Source organism: Sus scrofa, chromosome 7 (assembly GCF_054392235.1).
Source record: "Sus scrofa isolate SSC_HxYL_T2T_F1_AM1 chromosome 7, Sscrofa_HxYL_maternal_Yorkshire_Landrace_v2.0, whole genome shotgun sequence".
Lineage (NCBI taxonomy): Eukaryota > Metazoa > Chordata > Mammalia > Artiodactyla > Suidae > Sus > Sus scrofa.
In genome coordinates, this window is record NC_139389.1 from 55,908,898 (window position 1) to 55,930,451 (window position 21,554).

The 21,554-nt window shown below is 49.9% G+C and overlaps 1 protein-coding gene across 4 annotated transcripts; it reads left to right on the plus strand.

Annotated features, from left to right (window-relative positions):
- Window positions 1-755: 755 nt before the first annotated feature.
- Window positions 756-20,832, plus strand: CHRNB4 (cholinergic receptor nicotinic beta 4 subunit). 4 transcript variants are annotated; one of them, XM_005656244.4, is made up of 6 exons: window positions 756-942; window positions 5,140-5,288; window positions 13,661-13,705; window positions 13,808-13,917; window positions 14,686-15,673; window positions 19,895-20,832. In XM_005656244.4, exons 1-6 carry the CDS (start codon window positions 888-890, stop codon window positions 20,033-20,035), a joined length of 1,488 nt encoding a protein of 495 aa, XP_005656301.4. In that variant the 5' UTR covers window positions 756-887; the 3' UTR covers window positions 20,036-20,832. The 4 variants fall into 4 exon arrangements, with proteins under 4 accessions (XP_005656301.4, XP_084824480.1, XP_084824482.1 ...); XM_084968354.1 differs by having other exon boundaries at window positions 13,661-13,917; XM_084968356.1 differs by lacking the exon at window positions 5,140-5,288.
- The last annotated feature ends 722 nt before the right edge of the window (window positions 20,833-21,554 follow it).

Genomic DNA, 21,554 nt, shown 5'->3' on the forward strand with positions numbered 1-21,554 from the left:
CTGCCCTGGCGCTGATGTCTGTTCTGTGAGGTCCCCAACCTCCAAGGGAATGATACTGATTCCAACACTTAGCAAGGGCCACCTGGCTGGGGTGGGGGCTTGCCCCTTTGAATCACCTGAGCTGCCTGTGGTCTGCACAAGTTGTAAGGCCCTAGGTGAGGAAACAGCCAGCCCACTCTGGCCCCATCCACTCCTTTCCCAGTCACTCAGTCTAGGTAAGGGCTCCCTGAACTATTTTTACCCTCCACACACACTTGTCCTAAGCTTCCCGCTCCCCTGCACCGATGTCTGTAAATAGCTGTGCTCCATTCCAGGTGGCTTACTCCCCATTCTCTGAAGTGCTACGTTCTTTCAGCAACCCCCGTGGACACATACTTGAGAATATTTTCTGAAAGACCTCCCGAGTCTTGACAGCAGGCAAAGCCCAGGGACCTCCTGGCTGGAGCACACCCACTTTCTCCAACAGTAGAGGGATCCAGAGCACGTGTCTGCTTCAGTCTCCCCAGCTGCACAAAGGGTGCAGGTGTTGTCCTGCTGGCCTCCCTTCAGTGGTTGGAGGCCAGAGTTGGTCGGAAGTACCAAGGCCAGCCCCTGGGGTGACGAACCTAGGTGGTAGGTGGAGAGGAGACAGTAGAGCCAGAAGGTGGCGGCCGGGGCCCCAGGGACTCTTCTACCCCGCCCCATCCTCTGGTGGGCGGAGCTCACAGCTGCGGGCCCCCAGCGGGGCTCAACTGGGCGCTCCGCCGGGTCCTAGTGCCCGCCATCACCGCGTCTTCAGACTCCCGAGGCGGTGGGCAGCAGCGCTCACTCGCCTGCTTGCGGCTTCCAGTGCTTGGGTGGTCGGCCCGCTGGGTTCGCCTCAGCCGCCTCTTCAGCCCCCGCCCGTCATGAGAAGTGTGCTTCCCCTGCTGCTTTTCTCCCTAGTTGCCCTTTGCTGGCGCGGTGAGTTCTTTTCGGGGAAGGAGGGAGGGGCGCCTGATCAGGCAGAGCTCTGGGGACTGGCCACAGGTGGGAGGGAAGGAAGGTGCCCAGAGGAGTGGCCCTAGGTTGTCTGGGACAAATGGGGGCATGGGCGGGGTTGAGCCCACTCGCCAAGGCAGCAGGGGCGGGCCAGGATGAGTGGGTCTGCGAGGTTTGGAGTGGGGACCGCCTCTCCTCCGCGCGGCGGCCAGGGCCACCATCCTTAGGGAGTGCCTTTGAACTGGGCAGCGGAGCTGAGGGGTACCCGCTGGACAGGCAGCTCTGCTCAATCCCAGCGCTGTTGTGAAGATAGGGAAACTTAGCCTGGGGGCGTGGGGAGGGTGCCTAAATCGCCAGCCCGGGTGTGTTTGGGGGGTGGATCTCCTGGGAAACACACTTTTTTGGTACCACTGCCTCTAGTCACCTCCCCTTGGGGGTTGGCCAGCTGGGAGAGCCAGCTTGGCCTGCTACTCAGGAACCTGCAGACTCTGACACCTGGAAGGGAAATCCAATCGGCCTTTCCCAGACATAGTCCATATATGGTGAGGATTGCCTGCTCCCAGCCTGGCTCCCCACCTGGGTTCCAAGGGCTCTTTTGGTTCCTACCCTCCAGCCCAAACTTGTCCTCCCAGCCCCAGTCAGCCTAGAGGACCAGGCCTACATCTCCCTTGGACAGAGACACACCACAGGGGGTATTGGCAGTAGGAGTGGAGGACATACACGATTCCTATGGTGAAGCGGAGATCTCACCAAAGATGGTGTCTGCACTTCGTGTGTGTGTGTGTCCTGGCTCTGTCACCATTTGCTCAGTTGACCCTGTGCCATTCCTTGACCCTCTCTGGGCCTCAGTTTCCCTCTCTGCTCTATGGAGATGAGATGCCCTGGCTACATACTGAGGGACTCAGATGTGAGTCAGTTGCAATGATTCTTAAGCACAATCCTGGGGCCACCTGTATCAGAAACACCCAGTACACATCCCTGGGCCCCATCCTAGGCTCACGGGATCAGGATCTCTGGGAATGGAGCCTGTAAATCAGAATTTATACAAGCATCCAGGTGATTCTTACACGTGATTGGAAAAGTTACTGATGATACATTGTGAGTTCTTTGTAAAAAGTAAAAAGCTCAACTTTTAAGAAAAATCCGTAGCTGCCTTTTAGTAAATACAAATCTTGTTCCCTTCTTTAGTTAAGGACAAACACCCCCAATTGCAAATCACTCTGCCTTTCAAGTGCCCACTTGCCAAGAGTCCACTGACCCTTTACTTTTTGTGGTTTGTATTCCAAACCAATAAATATTGCCTTTCCATTTCCCAATATAAACTTTATGATCAGCTTTTCAAACTGTACACACATGCACACCATTTAGAATCCCAGTTATGGCTTCCTCTCAGACTATTAACCCCTAACTGATGGGGGGAAGTTTTTTCTGGAGAAAGCTTGGCAAGTCAGGTCAGGCCCACTCCTCAGAATCATTGAGTCATGACTGACCCCTAGTGGTGGCGTCTTTGTTTAACTGTGCCAGCCAAAGGTCTGGGAGGTGACCCACACCCCCCAGTTCTGCCCTAGAAGCTTCCACCCATTCTTTGCCACCTCTGTCATCTGGGCGTGAGAGGCCTGTCTCTTGTCTTTTGAACCCAGCAGGCCTCACAGGCATAAAGCAGCAGATTGAAAAGCCTAAACATGTGTTGTTCTGAACCTCTTTGCCCCAACTCGTAAACACAGATGCAGGTTTGAGTACACCCTGGGCTCTGGACATCAAGACAGCCTCTGCAAGGGCAATCTCCTTACAGGAAAGTTAGAAAGGGAAAGAAAGAAGGCACAGGGCTTGGGGGAGGGCCTTGACCTAAAAGAGCTTCCTAGACCAGGCTCTGCCTCTGACTTGCTGGAGCTCCTTGAGTAAGTTCCTGCTCCTATTTGGTCTCAGTTTCCCAGCTAAGAAACAGAGTGGGCTAAATGGTCTAAAGCTTTCAAAACCTACAACTCTGGAGCCTATATCTGGTCCTCACAATGGGCAAGGATCCCTGGGGGCTATCAGAATACCTGAGAGGCAGGACAGGTGCAAAGGTGAGCAAGCAGAGCATCCCAGGTGGGCTCAGAGCTGGAAGACAAGCCTCCACAGCCCACAGAGCAGCCGTGGCTTCTCAGGAACCAAGGTAAACCAGCCTCCTGGGGATGCAGAGATGTGGGATCCAGCTGCCCCCAGCCCAATCTGCCACAGACGTGCCAGATGGACTTGGGCAAGTCATATTCCACTTAAATGATGAGTCAGACCAAATATATAAAATAATGAGGGGCTGTGGGAGAGACCTGGCTATAGCCTAGGGCTACAGACTGACTTCTAGGGTATTCAAGCAGCTGGCTTCTGGGAGGGGATCCAGGGTATGAGAGGCACGGCTCAGAATATAGGCCAAGCATCCACAGGACCCCCTCTGGACGGCCTGGGGCAGTTTGGGGGAGGGACAGCAGGCAGCAGGTGCGCTGGGAGCATCTTTCACAGGCACTAAATATTGCATCTGCTCCAGATAGGCAACGAGTTGGAAAGTGCATGGAGCAGGCAGGGTGGTGGCTACTCCCCATGGCCTTGTGTCCAGCCCAGCATCCACCCAGGAGTCCACCTTAGACTTGTTCCATCAGGCAGTTCACACTCTGGGCCCTCTGGCCGCATCCAGAGGGATGGATTTGGTAAGAGAAAGTAAACTGGCCCTTTGTGGGGGGGATGTAATCCCGGTCCTGGACCCGGCAGCCAGCAGACCCACTCCCGCCTCCTCAGCCTCCCTTATTACTTATTTTCTCCATCTGTTGCCCCCCCCCACTACTTCTTCTGCACACCTTCCTGTTTTCCTATGCTCCTGGGGTCTCCTGCTCAGGTGTCCTTGACCTTCCTCTAAGGCTCCCTCTTTCCAATCCCCCCATGCCCAGCTGCCCATGCCTGCAGACACCAGAGTGCACAAGGAGTTCCTGAACCTCACCTTCCAAACATGTGAGGGGGGACAAAGACTCAAATGCCACCTGGCAAGAGATCTGGGGTGTCAAGAGGGGCAGATCTGGCACCATGGGGACTTGAGGGAGCTCAGAGCCTGGTCAGCTCCCTGCAGGAGGCTGGATTTGCTGGGTCTCAAATATGACTCTGAGCCCAAACCTCTCCACCAAGCTCCAGCTGCCAGCTGGACCCCTCCGTTTTGTGTCTACCTTGCACTCTGCAGAGCCAGCTGTGAAGCCAGGAAGCTCCCCCTAGTGCAATTCCTCTTTCTTTAAATGAAAGCATCACTCCTGCCCCCCAGCTCTACACACAAACCCACGTTTGTGTGCAGTATTTCTCTTCCACACCACTGGAGGCTCTTTGAGGGCAAGAGCTATTTCTGGTTTTTTGCTTGCTTTCATCGCCAGTACATAACACAGTGCCTGGCACAAGAAAGACACTCAGACAGTCGATGGCTGGTGGCCTGGGGGACATCTAGGCAGAAGAAAGAGTGTGCTTGAAGACTTAGCCACATGGGGAAATATGTATATATGGCCAAATACAGAGTGCCTGGGTGTCAAAATGAAGAGGCAAGAAAAGATCGGGTTGAAGAAGAAAAGCTGGTGCCAAGGGCGAAGGGCTGTGGATGCCAAGCCCCAACATTTGGGTTTGAACTCTGCCTACAGCTCTGAGAGGTTACAGCCAGGGACAGGCTCTGGTCCAGTAGCTGCAGGAGGACTACTCTGGCACTATATGGTACATGATGGCAGGGGCAGAGTGGGGGTGGGGGGCTCAGCAAGGAGCCTACTGGAAGAGCCTGGGGCAGGGGGGGTGAGCCAGGACCAGGGCTGGAGGGGTGGATAGGGGAAGACAGCATGAGAGACCTGGGAAGTAGACTAGACAAGATTGGGTGGCCCCTTGGATGAACCAAGGGAGCAGTCGGGAGAAGACACCCGAGGTTTGGACTAGATTTCTAGAGTGTTAGAACTATTCAGTGCTAGAGGGAACAGGAGAAGGAAGGTGTAGGGCCTGGGAGGAGAAAGCTGAGCTCTGTCTTGGATGGACTTAATTTGATGTCCCCAAGGAGAGGCAGGCCTGTGGGACCTTAGCGGCTCCAGCCAGCCCTGAGGGCTCTTGCACGTCCTGGCCCTCGCAGCTCTCCCCTTCAGTGCCATCAGCCAGTGGAGGACCCAGCAGGTCTGATTTGTCCTTTCCCAGGGGACTGCCGCATGGCCAATGCTGAGGAGAAGCTCATGGATGACCTTTTGAACAAAACTCGCTACAACAACCTGATCCGCCCAGCCACCAGCTCCTCCCAGGTCATCTCTATCCAGCTGCAGCTCTCCCTGGCCCAGCTCATCAGTGTGGTAGGTGCAGGGGGCAGCCGGGCCTCCAGGCTCAGGAGGTGAGGCACAGTGGGTTTCCAGCGCCCCGGCCAGGTCCTGGGAAAGGAGTCAGGGATTTACTTCTGGCACCGCCAGAGGATTGGACAAGGTCCTAGGTTGTGCATCTGATATTTTTCCATATGCATAAATTAAGGAATTGGCCTAAAGTTTGAAGAGCCCTGACTCTGTCTCTAAGTTATGATTCTTTCATTCCAAAATTGTGCCTTTGCGAGCGTTCTTCTCTTTGGTAGGGACGTCCTGCCCGCTTTGTGCACTCCACTTCCACAGCGTGGAGCCACCTGCAAATCCACGATCTCAGTACCAATTAAAATGCTTTGGCTTCAAGCGTAGTTGGATGTTCAACGAAACATCCAGCTACGAGTGGCTGAAACAATAAGGCCATCTGTTGTATCCCCTGACAGGATAGCCAGCCAATCGTTTCAGTGTTGGTTAATGTAGTAAGTCAATGATATCAGGATTCTAGGTTGTTAGTGGTGCTGTCAGGACTCTGTGATTCTCTTCTTTCTCCCCCATGATCACAAGATGGTGCCCATGGCTCCAAACTTGACAATGTCTACAGCAGGAAATGGCAAATCTTTTCTTGGTTCCATTTTTGAGTACGAGGAAAACTTTCCTAGAGACCTGCCTTCTAGGCAGCCCCTACCACAATGGCCAGGGCTCTAGCTCATGCCTAAGCCTTAACTGATTATTAGCTGGAGGAATGAAATTACCATGGTTAGCTAAGACTTAGCAGTACATGGCATGGAGGCTGGAGAAGGGCCCAGGAAGTTCATGAGTATCCAACAGCTAACAAATTCATGGTTTTATTAGCAAAGAAGTTGTGAGGGGGGAATGACCACTGGGTAGGCAGCCAAGGGGCCTGCGGTAGACAGGCAGGCTTCTAACATGGCCTCTTCCTACCCTAATAGCTCCCCTAGCCTGCTCAACAGATGACCTCACATACGCCCTACCTCTTGAGGTTTTGATTGATGGGCATGGAAGCCCAGGTGTAGAGACAGGACCAGAGGCAGCTGCTGCCTCAGTCTAGCCAGCTGGGTGAGGGTCCAGGTAAATGAGGGTGCTGGATGCAGTGGAGAGAAGACTGGATTACAGAGTGCACAAGTAGGGCTGTCATGTGTGGGTGTGGGGCTGGAGTGGGGGTGCTGAGGCAGGCTGAGGTACTAGGGAGTTCCCCTTCTCCCCGCTGCTGTCCTGGGTGTGCCCGAGGGAACCCTGGCCATTGTTAATCTTCCCTGGGTGGCTGGGTGGCCCTTTCTAACCCCCACACCTACCCCCCAACACACACACAGGTTTGGAGCCCCGCTTCTGGAAGCAGCTCTGAGGGGAGTGTTACCATGAGGAGCCCTGTGAGGGCCCTGTGTCCAGCCCTGGGGAAGGGGCTATCCAAGGGGACTGAACCTCCTCTGGTGCAGGGGAGGTTCAGCATACTTGTCATCCACAACAGCAGCCCTGCCAACCTACAGCCCTCAGGAAGGCTTTGGCCAAATTAATGGATGGCTCCCTCCCCAGGGAGGAAGTACAGCCCAAGGATGGGGGAGGGGTGAACAGCCTGTGTTCTCTGTCCCTCCCTCCCCCCTCTACAGGCAACTGGAAGTAATAAGAGCTTCCGGCCAGGCTTCTCCCAGGCTTGTGTCTGAGTATTATCGTCCAGCCCAGGGCTTTTTGCTTAATGGAGTGAACCCAGCTGCTGCCCTGCAGCTGCTGCCCTGGTGAGGGTGAACAGGCAGGCAGCTCTGGCCATGCTTCAAGGCCAAGGATGGCCCCGCCACATCTGCTCTGTGGGCCCTGTGAGGTAACAGAAGGAGGAGGGTGCATAGCCTCCAGCCCCTACGCCTCTGAATGTAGCACAGTGAGCTGTCATAAGCCTGAAAGCTATGTATAGGGCAAATACGAGGTTTTACGGCTTAGTTTTCCTTTTGTGTTTCAGGGTTTGGTTTTCAAGGAAAGAGGGTTATGGGCATGACCAATGTAAAGATGGAAGTTTCTGGAGAGCAGACAGGGAGTTTGTACTGTGTAGGCCAGCAGGCCCTCAGACGCAGCTCTTTGGGAAGGTCAGGTCTACCTTTGGGAAGGCAGCTGCTGGGGGAGTAAAGGGGAGTGAGTGATAGGATTAAGGGACAAGAGAACTTTCTGGGTGATAGAAATGTTCTGTACCTTAAAAGGAAGGGGGTTACCCGGACAATGCATTTGTTAAAACTGATTAAACTGTATGCTTAAGATCTATGCATTTCACTGTATGTAAATTACACCCCAGCTTTTAAAAAAAAATTTTTTTTTTTAAAGACACATGAAGGTTTTGACATTTGAGTAATGACAAAATAGCTTGGTGCAGAATAACTTTTCCACAAGAACAATTAGAAAAAAGCCAGACAAAATTGTCTCTCCTTTCCCAACCCCTAAATTTGAAGCTCTCAGAGAGCTCAGGCAGGACTTGAGGACCCAGGATCCAGGAGTAACCCTGACACAGTCTCTGGTGCTTTTCCCCTCATTTGATGGTTGATAAACAGTATAGGGCCAAAGGGCTAGGGAGCTGAGCATAAGTGGTGGCTAAGCGGCTGGGAAGCCTTGCTGAACACTTGGTGCTCTTACAGGGCTTGAATGACACAAACTGGAAGTGGAGCCCCACTAAGCAGATGGAGCCTTGGTGAGGACCTGGAAAGGACCATTCCTAAGAGTTGAAATGAATCAAGAACAAACCAGCCCTCATAGAATGTGGCGAAAAAGGAATCCTTTACACAATTGGTGGGAATGTAAGCTGGTGCAACCACTATGGAGAACAGTGTGGAGGTTCCTTAAAAAACTAAATATAGAACTACCATATGATCCAGCAATCCCACTCCTGGGCATATATCTAGAGAAAACAATAATTCAAAAAGAATAGTGCTGTGTTCACTGCAGCACGATTTACAATAGCCAAGACCCCAAAGCAACCTAAATGTCCACCAACAGAGGAATGGATAAAGATGTGTACATGTATACAATGGAATATTACTCAGCCATAAAAAAGAAAAAAATAATGCCATTTGCAGCAACGTGAATGCAATTAGAGATTATCATACTAAGAGAAGTCAGATAAAGACAAATATCATATGATATCACTTGTATGTGGAATCTAATAAAATTATAGAAAAGAATTTTTTTTTTTTTGTCTTTTTGCTATTTCTTTAGGCTGCTCCCATGGCATATGGAGGTTCCCAGGCTAGGGGTCGAATCAGAGCTGTAGCCACTGGCCTATGCCAGAGCCACAGCAACACGGGATCCGAGCCGCATCTGCAACCTACACCACAGCTCACGGCAACGCCGGATCGTTAACCCACTGAGCAAGGGCAGGGACCGAACCCGCAACCTCATGGTTCCCAGTCGGATTCGTTAACCACTGCGCCATGACGGGAACTCCAGAAAAGAAATTATTTATAAAACCAAAACAAACTTACAGATTTCCAAATAAAACTTATGGTTACACAGGGGAAAGTGTGGGGAGGAGGAATAAATTAGGAGGATGGGAATAACATATACATACTGCTGCATATAAAATAGATTATTAATAAGGACCTATAGGGAAATCCACTCAAAATCTGTAATAACCTATATGGGAAAAAAGACTGTATATATGTATATGCATAACTGATTCACTTTGCTGTACACCTGAAACTAATACAACATTGAAGTCAGCTATACTCCAATAATAATAATAATAATAATAATAATAAAAGAACAGACTGAACCTCATAAAAACTAAAACTTGCTTTGAACCAGCTCAGTCACAGACTAGATGAAGATGATCTGTCCCTTCTCTAATGGCCTGCCATAAAGCCTACCTGGAGGCAGATAATGACAGATTGAAAACTTATCAAGTGGTCAGGAAGACAAGATGAAATAAGAAACAACCAAGAGAAAAAAAGAAGGGAAACAGACACACAGATGATTCAGATACTAAAGTCATCAGACGTAGACTTGAAAACAATCACCATTAAGATGGTAAACTTTGTTACACATATTTTACCACCAAACAAAATATTTTTTCTTAAAAAGCAAATACCATGTATTAATATGTTCAAGAAACTTACAATGGAGAAGTTAAAACTTATTGGGTGGGTTTAACAGCAGACTGGTCATAGCAGATGAGAACATTAATGAACTGGAAGAGAGGTCAACGAAAAATATCTAAACAAGTGGTAGAAAAAAGGATGGAAAATACAGAAAAGATAATATGATATGTGATAAAAAGGTTCAGCTCTAACATGTGTATTTAGAGTTCCAGAAAGAGAGGAAATAAAAATTAGACAGAAAAAATATTTGAAATGATACTGGCTGAGAATTGTCCAAAACTGATGAAAGGTATTAAGCTACAGATTCAAGAGGCTCTATCAAACCCAGGAGGGATAAATACGAAGAAAATCATACCCAGCTACATCATATTCAAACTCCGAGCAACCCAAGACCATCTTTTTTTAAATCGAGGATTAGTTTTTTTTTTTTCCAATTCACAGTGTTCTGCCAATTTCTACTGTACAGCAAAGTGACCCAGTCATATATATACATATATTCTTTTTGTTTTGTTTTGTTTTGTTTTTTGTCTTTTGTCTTTTTACGGCTGCACTTGTGGCATATGGAGGTTCCCAGGCTAGGGGTCTAATTGGAGCTACAGCTGCTGGTGTATGCCACAGCCACAGCAACACCAGCTCCAAGCTGCGTCTGGGACCCACACCACAGCTCACAGCAGCACCAGATCCTCAACCCACTAAGTAAGGCCAGGGATTGAACCTGCCACCTCATGGTTCCTAATTGGATTTGCTTCCGCTGTGCCACGACAGGAACTCCCTATATACATTCTTTTTCTCACATTATCTTCCATCATGTTCCATCACAAGTGACTGGATATAGTTCCCTGTGCTACAGCAGGATCTCATTGCTTATCCACGCCAAATGTGATAGTTTGCATCTATTAACCCCAGACTCCCAGTCCATCCTAGTCCCTTCCCCTTGGCAACCACAAGTCTGTTCTCCAAGTGCATGAGTTTCTTCTCTGTGGAAAGGTTCATTTGTGACATATATTAGATTCCAGATATAAGCTATATCATATGATATTTGTCTTTCTCTTTCTCACTTACTTCACTTAGTATAAGAGTCTCTAGTTCCATAGTTCCACCTATGTTGCTACAAAGGGCACTATTTTGTTCTTTGTATGGCTGAGTAGTATTCCATTGTGTATATATTCCACATTTTCTTTTCTTTTCTTTTTGTTTTTTTTAGGGCCGCAGCTGTGGCATATGGAGGTCCCCAGGCTAGGGGTCTAATCGGAGCTGTAGCCACCAGCCCATCCCACAGCCACAGCAACACCAGATCTGAGCCTCATCTGCAACCTTCACCACAGCTCATGGCAACGCCGGATCTTTAACCCACTGAGCGAGGCCAGGAATCAAACCCAACAACCTCATGGTTCCTAGTTGGATTCGTTTTCTCTGCGCCATGACAGGAACTCCTCCACGTTTTCTTAATCCATTCATCTGTCAATGGACATTTAGGTTGTTTCTGTGTCTTGGCTATTGTGAATAATGCTGCAATGAACACAGGGGTGCATGTACCTTTTTCGATGAAAGTTTAGTCCAGATATATGCCCAGGAGTGAGACTGCTGGACCATATGGTAGTTCTATATTTAGTTTTCTGAGGTACCTCCATACTGTTCCATAGTGGTTGTACCAGTTTACATTCCTACCAACAGTGAAGGAGGGTTCCCTTTTCTCCGCACTCTCTCTAGCATTTGCTATTTGTTGACTTGTTAATGATGGCCATTCTGACTGGGGTGAGGTGGTATCTCATGGTAGTTTTGATTTGCATTTCTCTAATAATCAGTGATGTTGAGCATTTTTTCATGTGCTTGTTGGCCATCTATATCGTCTTTGGAGAAATGTCTTTTGCCCATTTTTCAATTGGGTTGTTGGCTTTTTTGCTGTTGAGTTGTAAGAGTTGTTTGTATATTTTAGAGATTAAACCCTTGTCAGTTGCATCATTTGAAATTATTTTCTCCCATTCGAGAAGTTATCTTTTTGTTGGGGTTTTTTTTTATGGTTTCCTTTGCTGTGCAAAAGCTTGTCAGTTTGATTAGGTCCCATTGATTTATTTTTGCTTTTACTTCTGCTGCTTTGGGAAACTGACCTGAGAAAACATTTGTAAGACTGATCTAAGAGAATGTTTTGCCTATGTTCTCTTTTAGGAGTTTGATGGTGTCTTGTCTTACATTTAAGTCTTTAAGCCATTTTGAGTTTATTTTTGTGCATGGTGTGAGGGTGTGTTCCAGTTTCATTGATTTATATGCAGCTGTCCAGTTTTCCCAGCACCGCTCCCTGAAATGACTGTCTTTTTCCCATTTTATATTTGTGCCTCCTTTGTCAAAGATTAATTGACCATAGGTGTCTGGGTTTATTTCTGGGTTCTCTATTCTTTTCCATTGGTTTGTTTGTCTGTTTTGGTACCAGTACCACACTATCTCGATTACTGTTGCTTTGTAACATTGCCCGAGGTCTGGAAGAGTTATGCCCTCTGCTTGGTTTTTGTTCCTCAGGATTGCTTTGGCAATTCTGGGTCTTTTATGGTCCCCTATAAATTTTTGGATTGTTTGTTTTAGTTCTGTGAAAAATGTCATGGGTAATTTGACAGGGATTGCATTGAATCTGTAGACTGCTTTGGGTAGTACGGCCATTTTTACGATATTAATTCTTCCAATGCAGGAGCATGGAGTATTGACAAAGAAAATCTTAAGAGCAGACAGGAGGAAAAAAAGTCAGGAGAAACAATAAAACTAACCGTTGAAAATGAAAGCCAGAAAATCAAATGACATTTTTAAATGCTGCAAGAAAAAACTGCAAACCTAGAAGTGGAAAACCAATGAAAATATAATTCAAAAATGAAGGTTAAATAAAGATATTTTCGGACCAAAAAAATAAATAAATAATTTAACACAAGAAGACCCAGAACGCAAAATAAAGATGAAATGAAGTTGGGAAAGTTGGTAAGGACTTGCAGACCCTGTGAAAGTTTTGGACTTTCATTTTATGTGTGAAGAAAGCCACAGAAGTGATCTAAGTAAAGACAAGATTGAGTGGGGAATGGCAGGAACTTTGGAAGTGTCTTCTGGCTGCATAGGACAAATAGATGTGTGTGTGCATGGGGTGTGTGTGTGTGTGTGTGTGTAGAATGGACAAAGACAAGTTTGGAGGTTCTTGAGGTGGTCCAGGTGAGCATTGGATTATGGTGGTCTCTAAGATTCTTACATTCTTCAGCAAATATTTACTGCATGTCTGACACATCCCAGATACCCTTCTAGGTGATGCCTGCCCTCAAGGAACTTGGATTCTGGCAGGAGGTGGCACACAATACACAAATAGAGGTGTCCAGTGGTGATAAGTGCTATGAAGAAAAATAAAGCAGGGTAAGAGGGAGAGAAGGAGACAGGGTGCTGTTTTATATAGAATGGTCGCGAAGACCTGAAGAAAGACCTGAGGAAGTCAGCTGCGTGGATTTCCAGGAAGAGGGAACAGCACATGCAAAGGCAGGAGCAAACAGACCGGTGTAGCCAAAGTGGGAAGAGCTAATGGGAGATTGTTGAGACTAGAGGTTCTAGAGCTAGTGAGGGAGGAAGTGGGGACTTTGGCTTTCACTTTGTTGTTTTTATTTTGTTTTTTGGCACAGTGGCATCAGCTTGATGTGGGATCTCAGTTCCCAGGGCAGGGACTGAAGCCAGTGCACAGCAGTGAAAGCACCGAGTCCTGGCCACTGGACCACCGGGAACCCCCTGGCTTTCAGTTTGGATGAGATGGGAGGGGAGCTGAGAGTTTCCTCAGAGCAACATAGTCTGGGGAGTAGAGATTTTAAAAGAATCACCCTGACTGTCCTGTAGAAAATGGACTAAAGGTAGGCCAAGGCAGAGCAGGAAGCCCAGTTAGGAGGTTACTGCAGGAGTCCAGGCAACAGATGATGGTGGCAGAGGAGATGGCGAGAAGCAGACAAATTTGGGACTCGTGTAGGAGATACAATCTCCAGGATTTACTGATGGATCAGAGTGAGGAGCCGGAAACAACCCAGGCTTCTGGCTTGTGGAACTGCATGGCTGGGGGTGCCCTCCACTGAGAAGGCAATGCCAGTGGAGTCCCAGTTCTGGGTGAAGGTCATGAGCTTTGCCGCAGGCATGCTGGGTGGGAAATACCTCTGAGCCAGCCAAGGATGTTAGGTTGGCGGTTGGTCACATGGCCCTGGAGCTCGGCACCTTTTGCTTGATAAAGTGAGGTCACTCCCCTCCTACCCGGAGAACTGACAGCCTCATTTCCCTCCCCAGAACGAGCGAGAACAGATCATGACCACCAATGTCTGGCTCAAACAGGTAAGTGCCCCACAGGGTCCCCAGCCCAGGAGGCATTTTCTCCAGGGCTGCCCCTTGGCGGCGAGGGACCTACAAGTGACAGGGCCTTGCCTGTCTGCTCAGGAGTGGACAGACTACCGCCTGGCCTGGAACAGCTCCCGCTATGAGGGTGTGAACATCTTAAGGATCCCTGCAAAGCGCGTCTGGCTGCCTGACATCGTGCTTTACAACAAGTGAGTGGCAGGGTTGGCCAAGGTGGTGAGGGCCGGGCCAGGGGGTCCTCCAGTCCTGTACTTGACTCTGACTTCCAGGCCATCAGGCTGCAAGAGGAACTAGAGATGCACAGAGCTGGCACCCTCAGTTACAGATGGGGAACCGGAGGCCCAGAGATGGGGAAGGCCTTATGATTCACTCTGGCTTGGCTGGAACCAGGGCCAGCATCCTCACCCCAAGTCCAGCACTCTCTCTGTCCTCCACACTGTCTTTTTGACCTTCAGTTGCTTCGTCAGTGTTGGCTGTCGGTAGCACTGACTTAATATGCATAAATATCTCAAGTAGGCGGAGGGGTCTAAAGAGACTTCCCAGGCCTTAATTGTACCAGTAGAAGCATGAAATGATTATGAGAATGTGGTCTAAGGAAAGACCTGACTTCAAATCTGGCCTGTATTGCTTACTAGTTTTCTGACCTTGAAGAAGTCAATGAACTTCCCTGAGCCTTGGGTTTCCCATCTGTAAAATGGGGATGATGACATCTATTTTATTGGACTGTTGTGAGGCTTAAATGAGCTAATCCATGTGAAGCCTTCAGGCTGCTTCATGGCAGGGCTCTCTCTGCCATGCTGTTGCCAGATAAAGCAGGCCTTTCCAGGGAGGGCACCAGGGGCTGGGAGAGTGAATAGGAAGAAATAATCCTGCAGGGCTCTGTGGTGAGTCCTGAGAACAGCCAAGCCCCGTCCAGGGATTTCACGATCTTCTTCTCCATGCCCTGTCCCCACCTCCAGCGCCGATGGGACCTACGAGGTATCTCTCTACACCAATGTGTTGGTCCGCTCCAATGGCAGCATCCTGTGGCTGCCCCCTGCCATCTACAAGAGCGCCTGCAAAATTGAGGTGAAGCACTTCCCCTTCGACCAGCAGAACTGCACCCTCAAGTTCCGCTCCTGGACCTACGACCACACAGAGATCGACATGGTCCTCAAGTCACCCAAGGCCAGCATGGATGACTTCACCCCCAGTGGTGAATGGGACATAGTGGCCCTCCCTGGGCGAAGGACAGTGAACCCGCAGGACCCCAGCTACGTGGATGTGACTTACGACTTCATCATCAAGCGCAAGCCGCTCTTCTACACCATCAATCTCATCATCCCGTGCGTGCTCATCACCTCGCTGGCCATTCTCGTCTTCTACCTGCCGTCGGACTGTGGCGAGAAGATGACGCTGTGCATTTCCGTGCTGCTGGCGCTCACCGTCTTCCTGCTGCTCATCTCCAAGATTGTGCCGCCCACCTCCCTCGATGTGCCACTCATCGGCAAATACCTCATGTTCACCATGGTGCTGGTCACCTTCTCCATCGTCACCAGCGTCTGTGTGCTCAACGTGCACCACCGCTCGCCCAGCACGCACACCATGGCACCCTGGGTCAAGCGCTGCTTCCTCCACAAGTTGCCCACCTTCCTCTTCATGAAGCGCCCTGATGGCAGCCCCTCCAGGGCCCCCCAGCCCAGCCAGGCTCGCCTGATCAAGTCCGAGGCAGCCGCCACTGCCTCTGCCCTGGGCCCCGCCAGCTCCTCCAACCTCTATGGGAATTCCATGTACTTTGTGAATCCTGCCTCTGCAGCGCCCAAGTCTCCAGCCGGCTCTGATGTGGCAGGTATCCCCAGGGATTTCCGACTGAGGTCTTCTGGGAGGTTCCATCAGGACGTGCAGGAGGCTTTAGAGGGCGTCAGCTTCATCGCTCAGCACATGAAGAGTGACGATCAGGACCAGAGTGTAAGTTGCTAGCCCAGCCCCCGACACCTCCCCAGTGGAAGAGGCTCAGATAATAGTCAGTTTCCCATTTCCCAAAGTCAGGCGATAGGGGCTCTCAAACTCTTTGTTTGAATAAGGCATCCAAGACCTGAAATGAGTTTCATTCTAGTTTCTTGCACCAGGGGAAAGGAAGGAGTACCAGTGATCCTTTTTTGTTTGTTTTGGGTTCCCCAGAAGTGGAGCCTGAGATGAGGACCTGGGCAGAGGCAGTTTTTTTGAAAAATGATCCTGGGTAGCACAGTGAAGAAGTGGGGAAAGTGAGACGGGAGAGGTGGAAAGCCAAGGTGGGTGTTAGTGAGCAAGATACTGCCATGGCCCCTGGGGGCTAGTCCAGGTGGAGACCCCCGTGGAAGCATGGGAACAAGCCTCAGAGTCATTCCCGGAGGAAGAAGAACTCCCATGCCCCATGGGTTGAGTAGCCTTGGGGTATTAACTCCTCTGCACTTCCTGGTTATGCCAGCTGGCTCTGGAGCAAGCTTTTTTTGGTGCTGGAAAAAGCCTTGGGGCAGAGAAGAGAGAACCAGGCATGAGGTGGGAGGCTGTCCGTGGGTTGGAAAATGATTCCACAGCCTTTAGGGTCACAGGGGGCCCGGAGCGCCAAGGGCATCTGCTCCCATTCTTGTCAGCCTTGCCATGAATAGCTTTTTTTTTTTTTTTTTTTTTTTATTTTTTTAAGGGCTGCATCCGTGGCATATGGAGATTCCCAGGCTAGGGGTCTAAGCAGAGCTGCAGCTGCCGGCCTATGCCACAGCCACAGCCACGCTGGATCCTTAATTCACTAAGCAGAGCCAGGGATTGAAACTTCGTCCTCATGGATACTAGTCAGGTTTCTCAACCACTGACCCACAACAGGAACTCCCAAACATATATAGCTTTTAGGAGTCTAGAACCATCCACTGAAACACTACTGCCACCAGGGTAATATATGATCAAGTAGGGTAACTACAATTACAGTTTTCTTTGAAAAGATTAAATTTACTTTCACAGGACAAAGCAGTGAGTTCTAGAGTTTGGGTGTCTCAACCAGCTCCTTTGAACAAGGAATGCTTCAATGGACAAGTTTTTAATAACAAACACAGAACGCGATGGTTAACAGAAATTTTCACACATTTCCAAACTGGGCAGGAGAACAAGTTTCAAAGTCTTGTGAATGTTCTTATTTTAACACCTTATCAGATCAAGTTCTCTGAAAAGGTTTTTGCAACACAACACACAGCTGCCTGGGAAAAAGAGGGCCTCACCTTGTTCTTACCTTTCTGCAATTGCTTTTCACTAGCTGCATTCTCGAGGGAAAGCATGGGATTCCATTAGCACGGAGAGAAAAGAGCAGGGCAGAAAGGGTCCAAAATACACTATGAAAAAAGAAAGAGAATTGCTAACAAGCGGAATGTAGGACACAAGCCCTTCTACCCTCTTGTCCTCATCCTTGGAGTGTGGTCCTGCCTCGCCTGGGAGCTGGTTACAAATGCAGCATCTCAGGGCCCACCCCAGACCTACTGGCTCAGCCACTGCAGTATAGCCAGATCCCCAGGGGATCCGTAGGCACGGTCCTGTTTGAGAAGCACGGCTCCAGAGGACAATCACATTTCACGTTCTAAAAAATTAATTTACTTGTACTTGTCTTAGATCAAAACCATTCAGTAGCTCAGCATCACCTAATTCATTGATTGGCTCCCCAATGTTAATAAAAAGCCTGGGGCCCTGCTGGCTCAAAAGGAATCACTTGAACAACTTTTCAAACTTCACCTTTGGGGAGTTCCTGTTGTGACACAGCGTAAATGAATCCAACTAGGAACCATGAGGTTGTGGGTTCGATCCCTGGCCTTGCTCAGTGGGTTAAGGATCCAGCATTGCTGTGAGCTGTTGTGTAGGTCACAGACGCAGCTCCCATATGGTGTTGCTGTGGCTCTGGCGTAGGCTGGCAGCTGTAGCTCTGCTTAGACCCTTAGCCTGGGAACCTCCATATGCTGTGGATGCAGCCCTAAAAGGACAAAAGACAAAAAATAAAATTAATTAAAAAAAAAAAAAACTTCAGCTTTGGGGTCACCTGTTCTGACTATGGCATGTGGAAGTTCCCAGGCTAGGGGTCAAACTGGAGCTACAGCTTCCAGCCTATGCCACAGCCACAGCCACAGCCATGCTGGATCCTTAACTCACTAAGCAGGGCCAGGGATCGAACCCGAGTCCTCATGGATACCAGTCAGGTTCCTTACCACTGAGCCACAATGGGGACTCCAGGAGCTACATTTTTAACCAGATTCCCCCTGGTTCTTCTGCACATGCAGGTTGAGAAGCTAGTCTTCTGCACCCTGGGCTGAGCTGCCCCTACTCTCTTCCGAAGGCCTCACCAGCCCCTAGACACTCACAGGCCTCCTCCTGTTTCTAACTCAGTTAATTAAAAGCATCTTGTGGGAAGGAGCCAGGCAAGACCCACAGTTATTATAATCACCAGTGTTCACTGAGCTCCAACCACACAGCAGGTGCTCTGCCAGGACCCAGCATACGTTACTGCTAACTCTCCCAGAAACCTGTGAAGTGGCTTTTACTAGAACCCCCATTTTAAGATAGAGAAAGCTAGGACCAGAGAAGCTCATTGACTTGCCCAAAGTCACACAGCTGGCACAGAGCAAAACAGGCTCCATGCCCAGATCTTTCTGGTGTCCTAAATCTTCCTTGCCCCTCCCAGCATCTTGCCCTGCAGACAGTGGCCTTACTGGTTGATGGGCTTTCTCATGTCTAGCTGAAGAGAAGAGGCTCTCCCCACTCCCAGAGCGTGCCCACCCCTAAGCCAGCCAGGCTGTTTCTCATCTTTGGCACTTTCACCCTCTCTAGTGATTAACTGGGCACCATAAATAGCACAAAAATATAAAAAGAGGGGGAAAGGAGGGTGCATGTTCACACTCACAATTGTAACTAGGACTGTCACAAAGAAACCCGGGACCTCGAGGAGAGTGCCTGGTGGAGAATGTGCTTTGCCTGCTGTGTCTGGGAGATGGAGTTAGCGGCGTGTTGGGCTGCGGGTGTGGAGCTGGTTGACGAGGGATCATCCAGGAGGATAGATGCACACTGCTAACCAGGGCTCTGACGAATTGGGTCACTGACATCAGCTTGCCCATTGATGCCCAAATTTGCAGCTCCAGAGCCTCTGCTGAGTTCTGCTGATCCGGGCACTCCCCATCAGGGAAAGTAAGCATGCAAAAGGATCCAGAGGGGTTGGGGTGGGAAAGCAGGGTTGAGGGGAGGGGGGACCAGGATGCTGGGTCTCTCTGGGGCACCTCCCAGGCCAAAACGGCAGGTACATCTATGGTGGCATTTTGGGAGACCAGCCATGTTTCTGCCAATCGTATTCCCCACAACTGGGTCTGAGAAGACCCAGAGAAGCGGGTGAGGGTGGGGTTGGGGGGGTGTGGACCCAGATGTCATGAAAGGAGGCTGGATCTTTTTTTTTAAGGGCTGTACCTGAGGCATATGGAGGGTCCCAGGCTAGGGGTCTAATCAGAGCTACAGCTGCCGGCCTACACCACAGCCACAGCAACACCAAGATCTGAGCTGCATCTGTGACCTATACCACAGCTCATGGCAAAGCCAAATCCTTAACCCACTGAGCAAGGCCAGGAATTGAACCCACAACCTCGTGGTTCCTAGTCAGATTCGTTTCTACTGCACCTCAACAGGAACTCCAAGAGGCTAGATCTTAATTACAGGAACTGGCAGACACTGCCATTGACAGAATTGAGAAAATTAAGCAGCAGGATCTCCACTGCCCATGCCCCCTCAACTTGGTGCACCCCAAGCCTTGGAAGCCAGCTCAGGCCGGGGACTTGGGGCAAAAATGAGAGCAGGGGCTTTGTGATCCTCGGGTCTCATCCCCCTTCTTTATAATCCAAGTTGGTTTCGAATCACAATGTGTGGTATTAATAACCCCGTCCATTCCTAACCTTCCTGCACAGCCCAGTTCCCAGTGACTCTGTGATGCCTCGTGGGGCAGATAAGGGATGGGCAGACAGGTGCCCAGTGGGAAGACTGGCCTCAGACGCAGAATTGTCCACTCTAAGTTCTCAGTGGCCTGCAGGGTCCCTGGCCAGATAGTGAGACCCCAACTCAGAAGGAAGAGGGGAAGCAGGGAAGACCCCCTGAGCTACGAGCTGGACCCCTCTAACCAGCCCCTCTCTCTGCCCACAGGTCATTGAGGACTGGAAGTACGTGGCCATGGTGGTGGACCGGCTGTTCCTGTGGGTGTTCGTGGTTGTGTGTGTGCTCGGCACCGTGGGGCTCTTCCTACCTCCCCTCTTCCAGACCCACACGCCCTCGGAAGGGTCCTAGGCTGCCCAGCTGCTGAGGGTGAGATGACATGAGTGGCCAGATGGACAGTATGCTGCTTCCCTCTGGGTCACGGCTGATGAGGCCCTAAAGAAATGAGTCTACCAGCCATCAGCCCCATCAAACAGCCAAGGCTGTGGAGGGGGTGGGAGGCAAGGATGGGGGCCTGGACCATCTCCTCTGAAGGCCTTGGAGGAACCCCAGGAAAGCCTCCTCAGGGGAGTCTTTGAACACCTGAGCCTGGCCTCTCTGCCTTCCGTGCAGCGGGCACGGGGGATAAAGTTGAGCATAACAGCGGCATCCCGTGTGCCAGGCATCTTGTCTGCATCCCGGCCTACCTCTCACTCCATCTCCCTCTGCTCCTCCTCGTCCATTAGGTTCCCTGGCCTTTTGGGCCTTCCCGTGCTTCATGGTCTTCCCAGCTTCAAGCCTCTGCATTTGCTGTATGTTCTACCCAAGCTTTCCTCCCCTGATGCCTCCTGAGCTCTATCCCAGGGCTGCATCATTCAGGGCTCTGCTCCGGTCCATCATTTGTCCAATGTCACCTTCCCCAGAGGCCTTCCCCAGGTACTCATTCCAAAGCCTTCTCCTCCACAGCCACGTGACCCCGCCCCCCTCCTCCAGCAGCCCTCTGTGCCCGAGGCTCTCATGTGACAGAGTGTTTACTGTCCACATTTCAGCACTAGAGTGTGAGCTCCATGAGAGCAGGGACCTGGCCCTTGGTGTTTGCTGCAGTATCCCCAGGGCCTAGGACAGAGCTTGGCATATAGCAGGTGCTCAATAAATGTTTGTTGAATGAATACATGGCTCTGATACCTCCTTCAAGCTCAGATGCTCCCTCCTCTGAGCAGCATTTCCTGGCTCCCTTCCTGAATGAATGGCTCTCTCCTGGCCCCACTGCCCAGCTTACATTCTGCTTTTTATCCCCGCTGGGTCAGCTGTGTCTCTTTCAAAAGGTAGCATGTGGGGGAAAGCAAAAAAAAAAAAAATATATATATATATATATATATATATAATTATACAATAAAATTGACTTTTACTTACCATTCTATTAATTTTTTTTTTTTTTTTTTTTTTTTTTTGTCTTTTTGCCTTTTCTTGAGCCACTCCCACGGCATATGGAGGTTCCCAGGCCAGGGGTCTAATTGGAGCTATAGCTGCCAGCCTACACCACAGCCACAGCAACATGGGATCTGAGCCTCGTCTGTGACCAACACCACAGCTCATGGCAACGCTGGATCCTTAACCCACTGAGCAAGGCCAGGGATCGAACCCGCAACCTCATGGTTCCTAGTCGGATTCGTTAACCATTGCACCATGACGGGAACTCCCGTTCTGTTAATTTTAAGGCATGTATAGATTCATGTAATCAGACACTCATCACTGCTGCTCCTTTATGGCCACGTGCCCCTCCACCCCTAATTCCATCCCCCACCCAAGCAACCACTGGCTTTCCTCCATCAGTGCAGTTTAGTTCCTCCAAGAATGTTTTTTTTTTTGTCTTTTTAGGGCCACACCCACA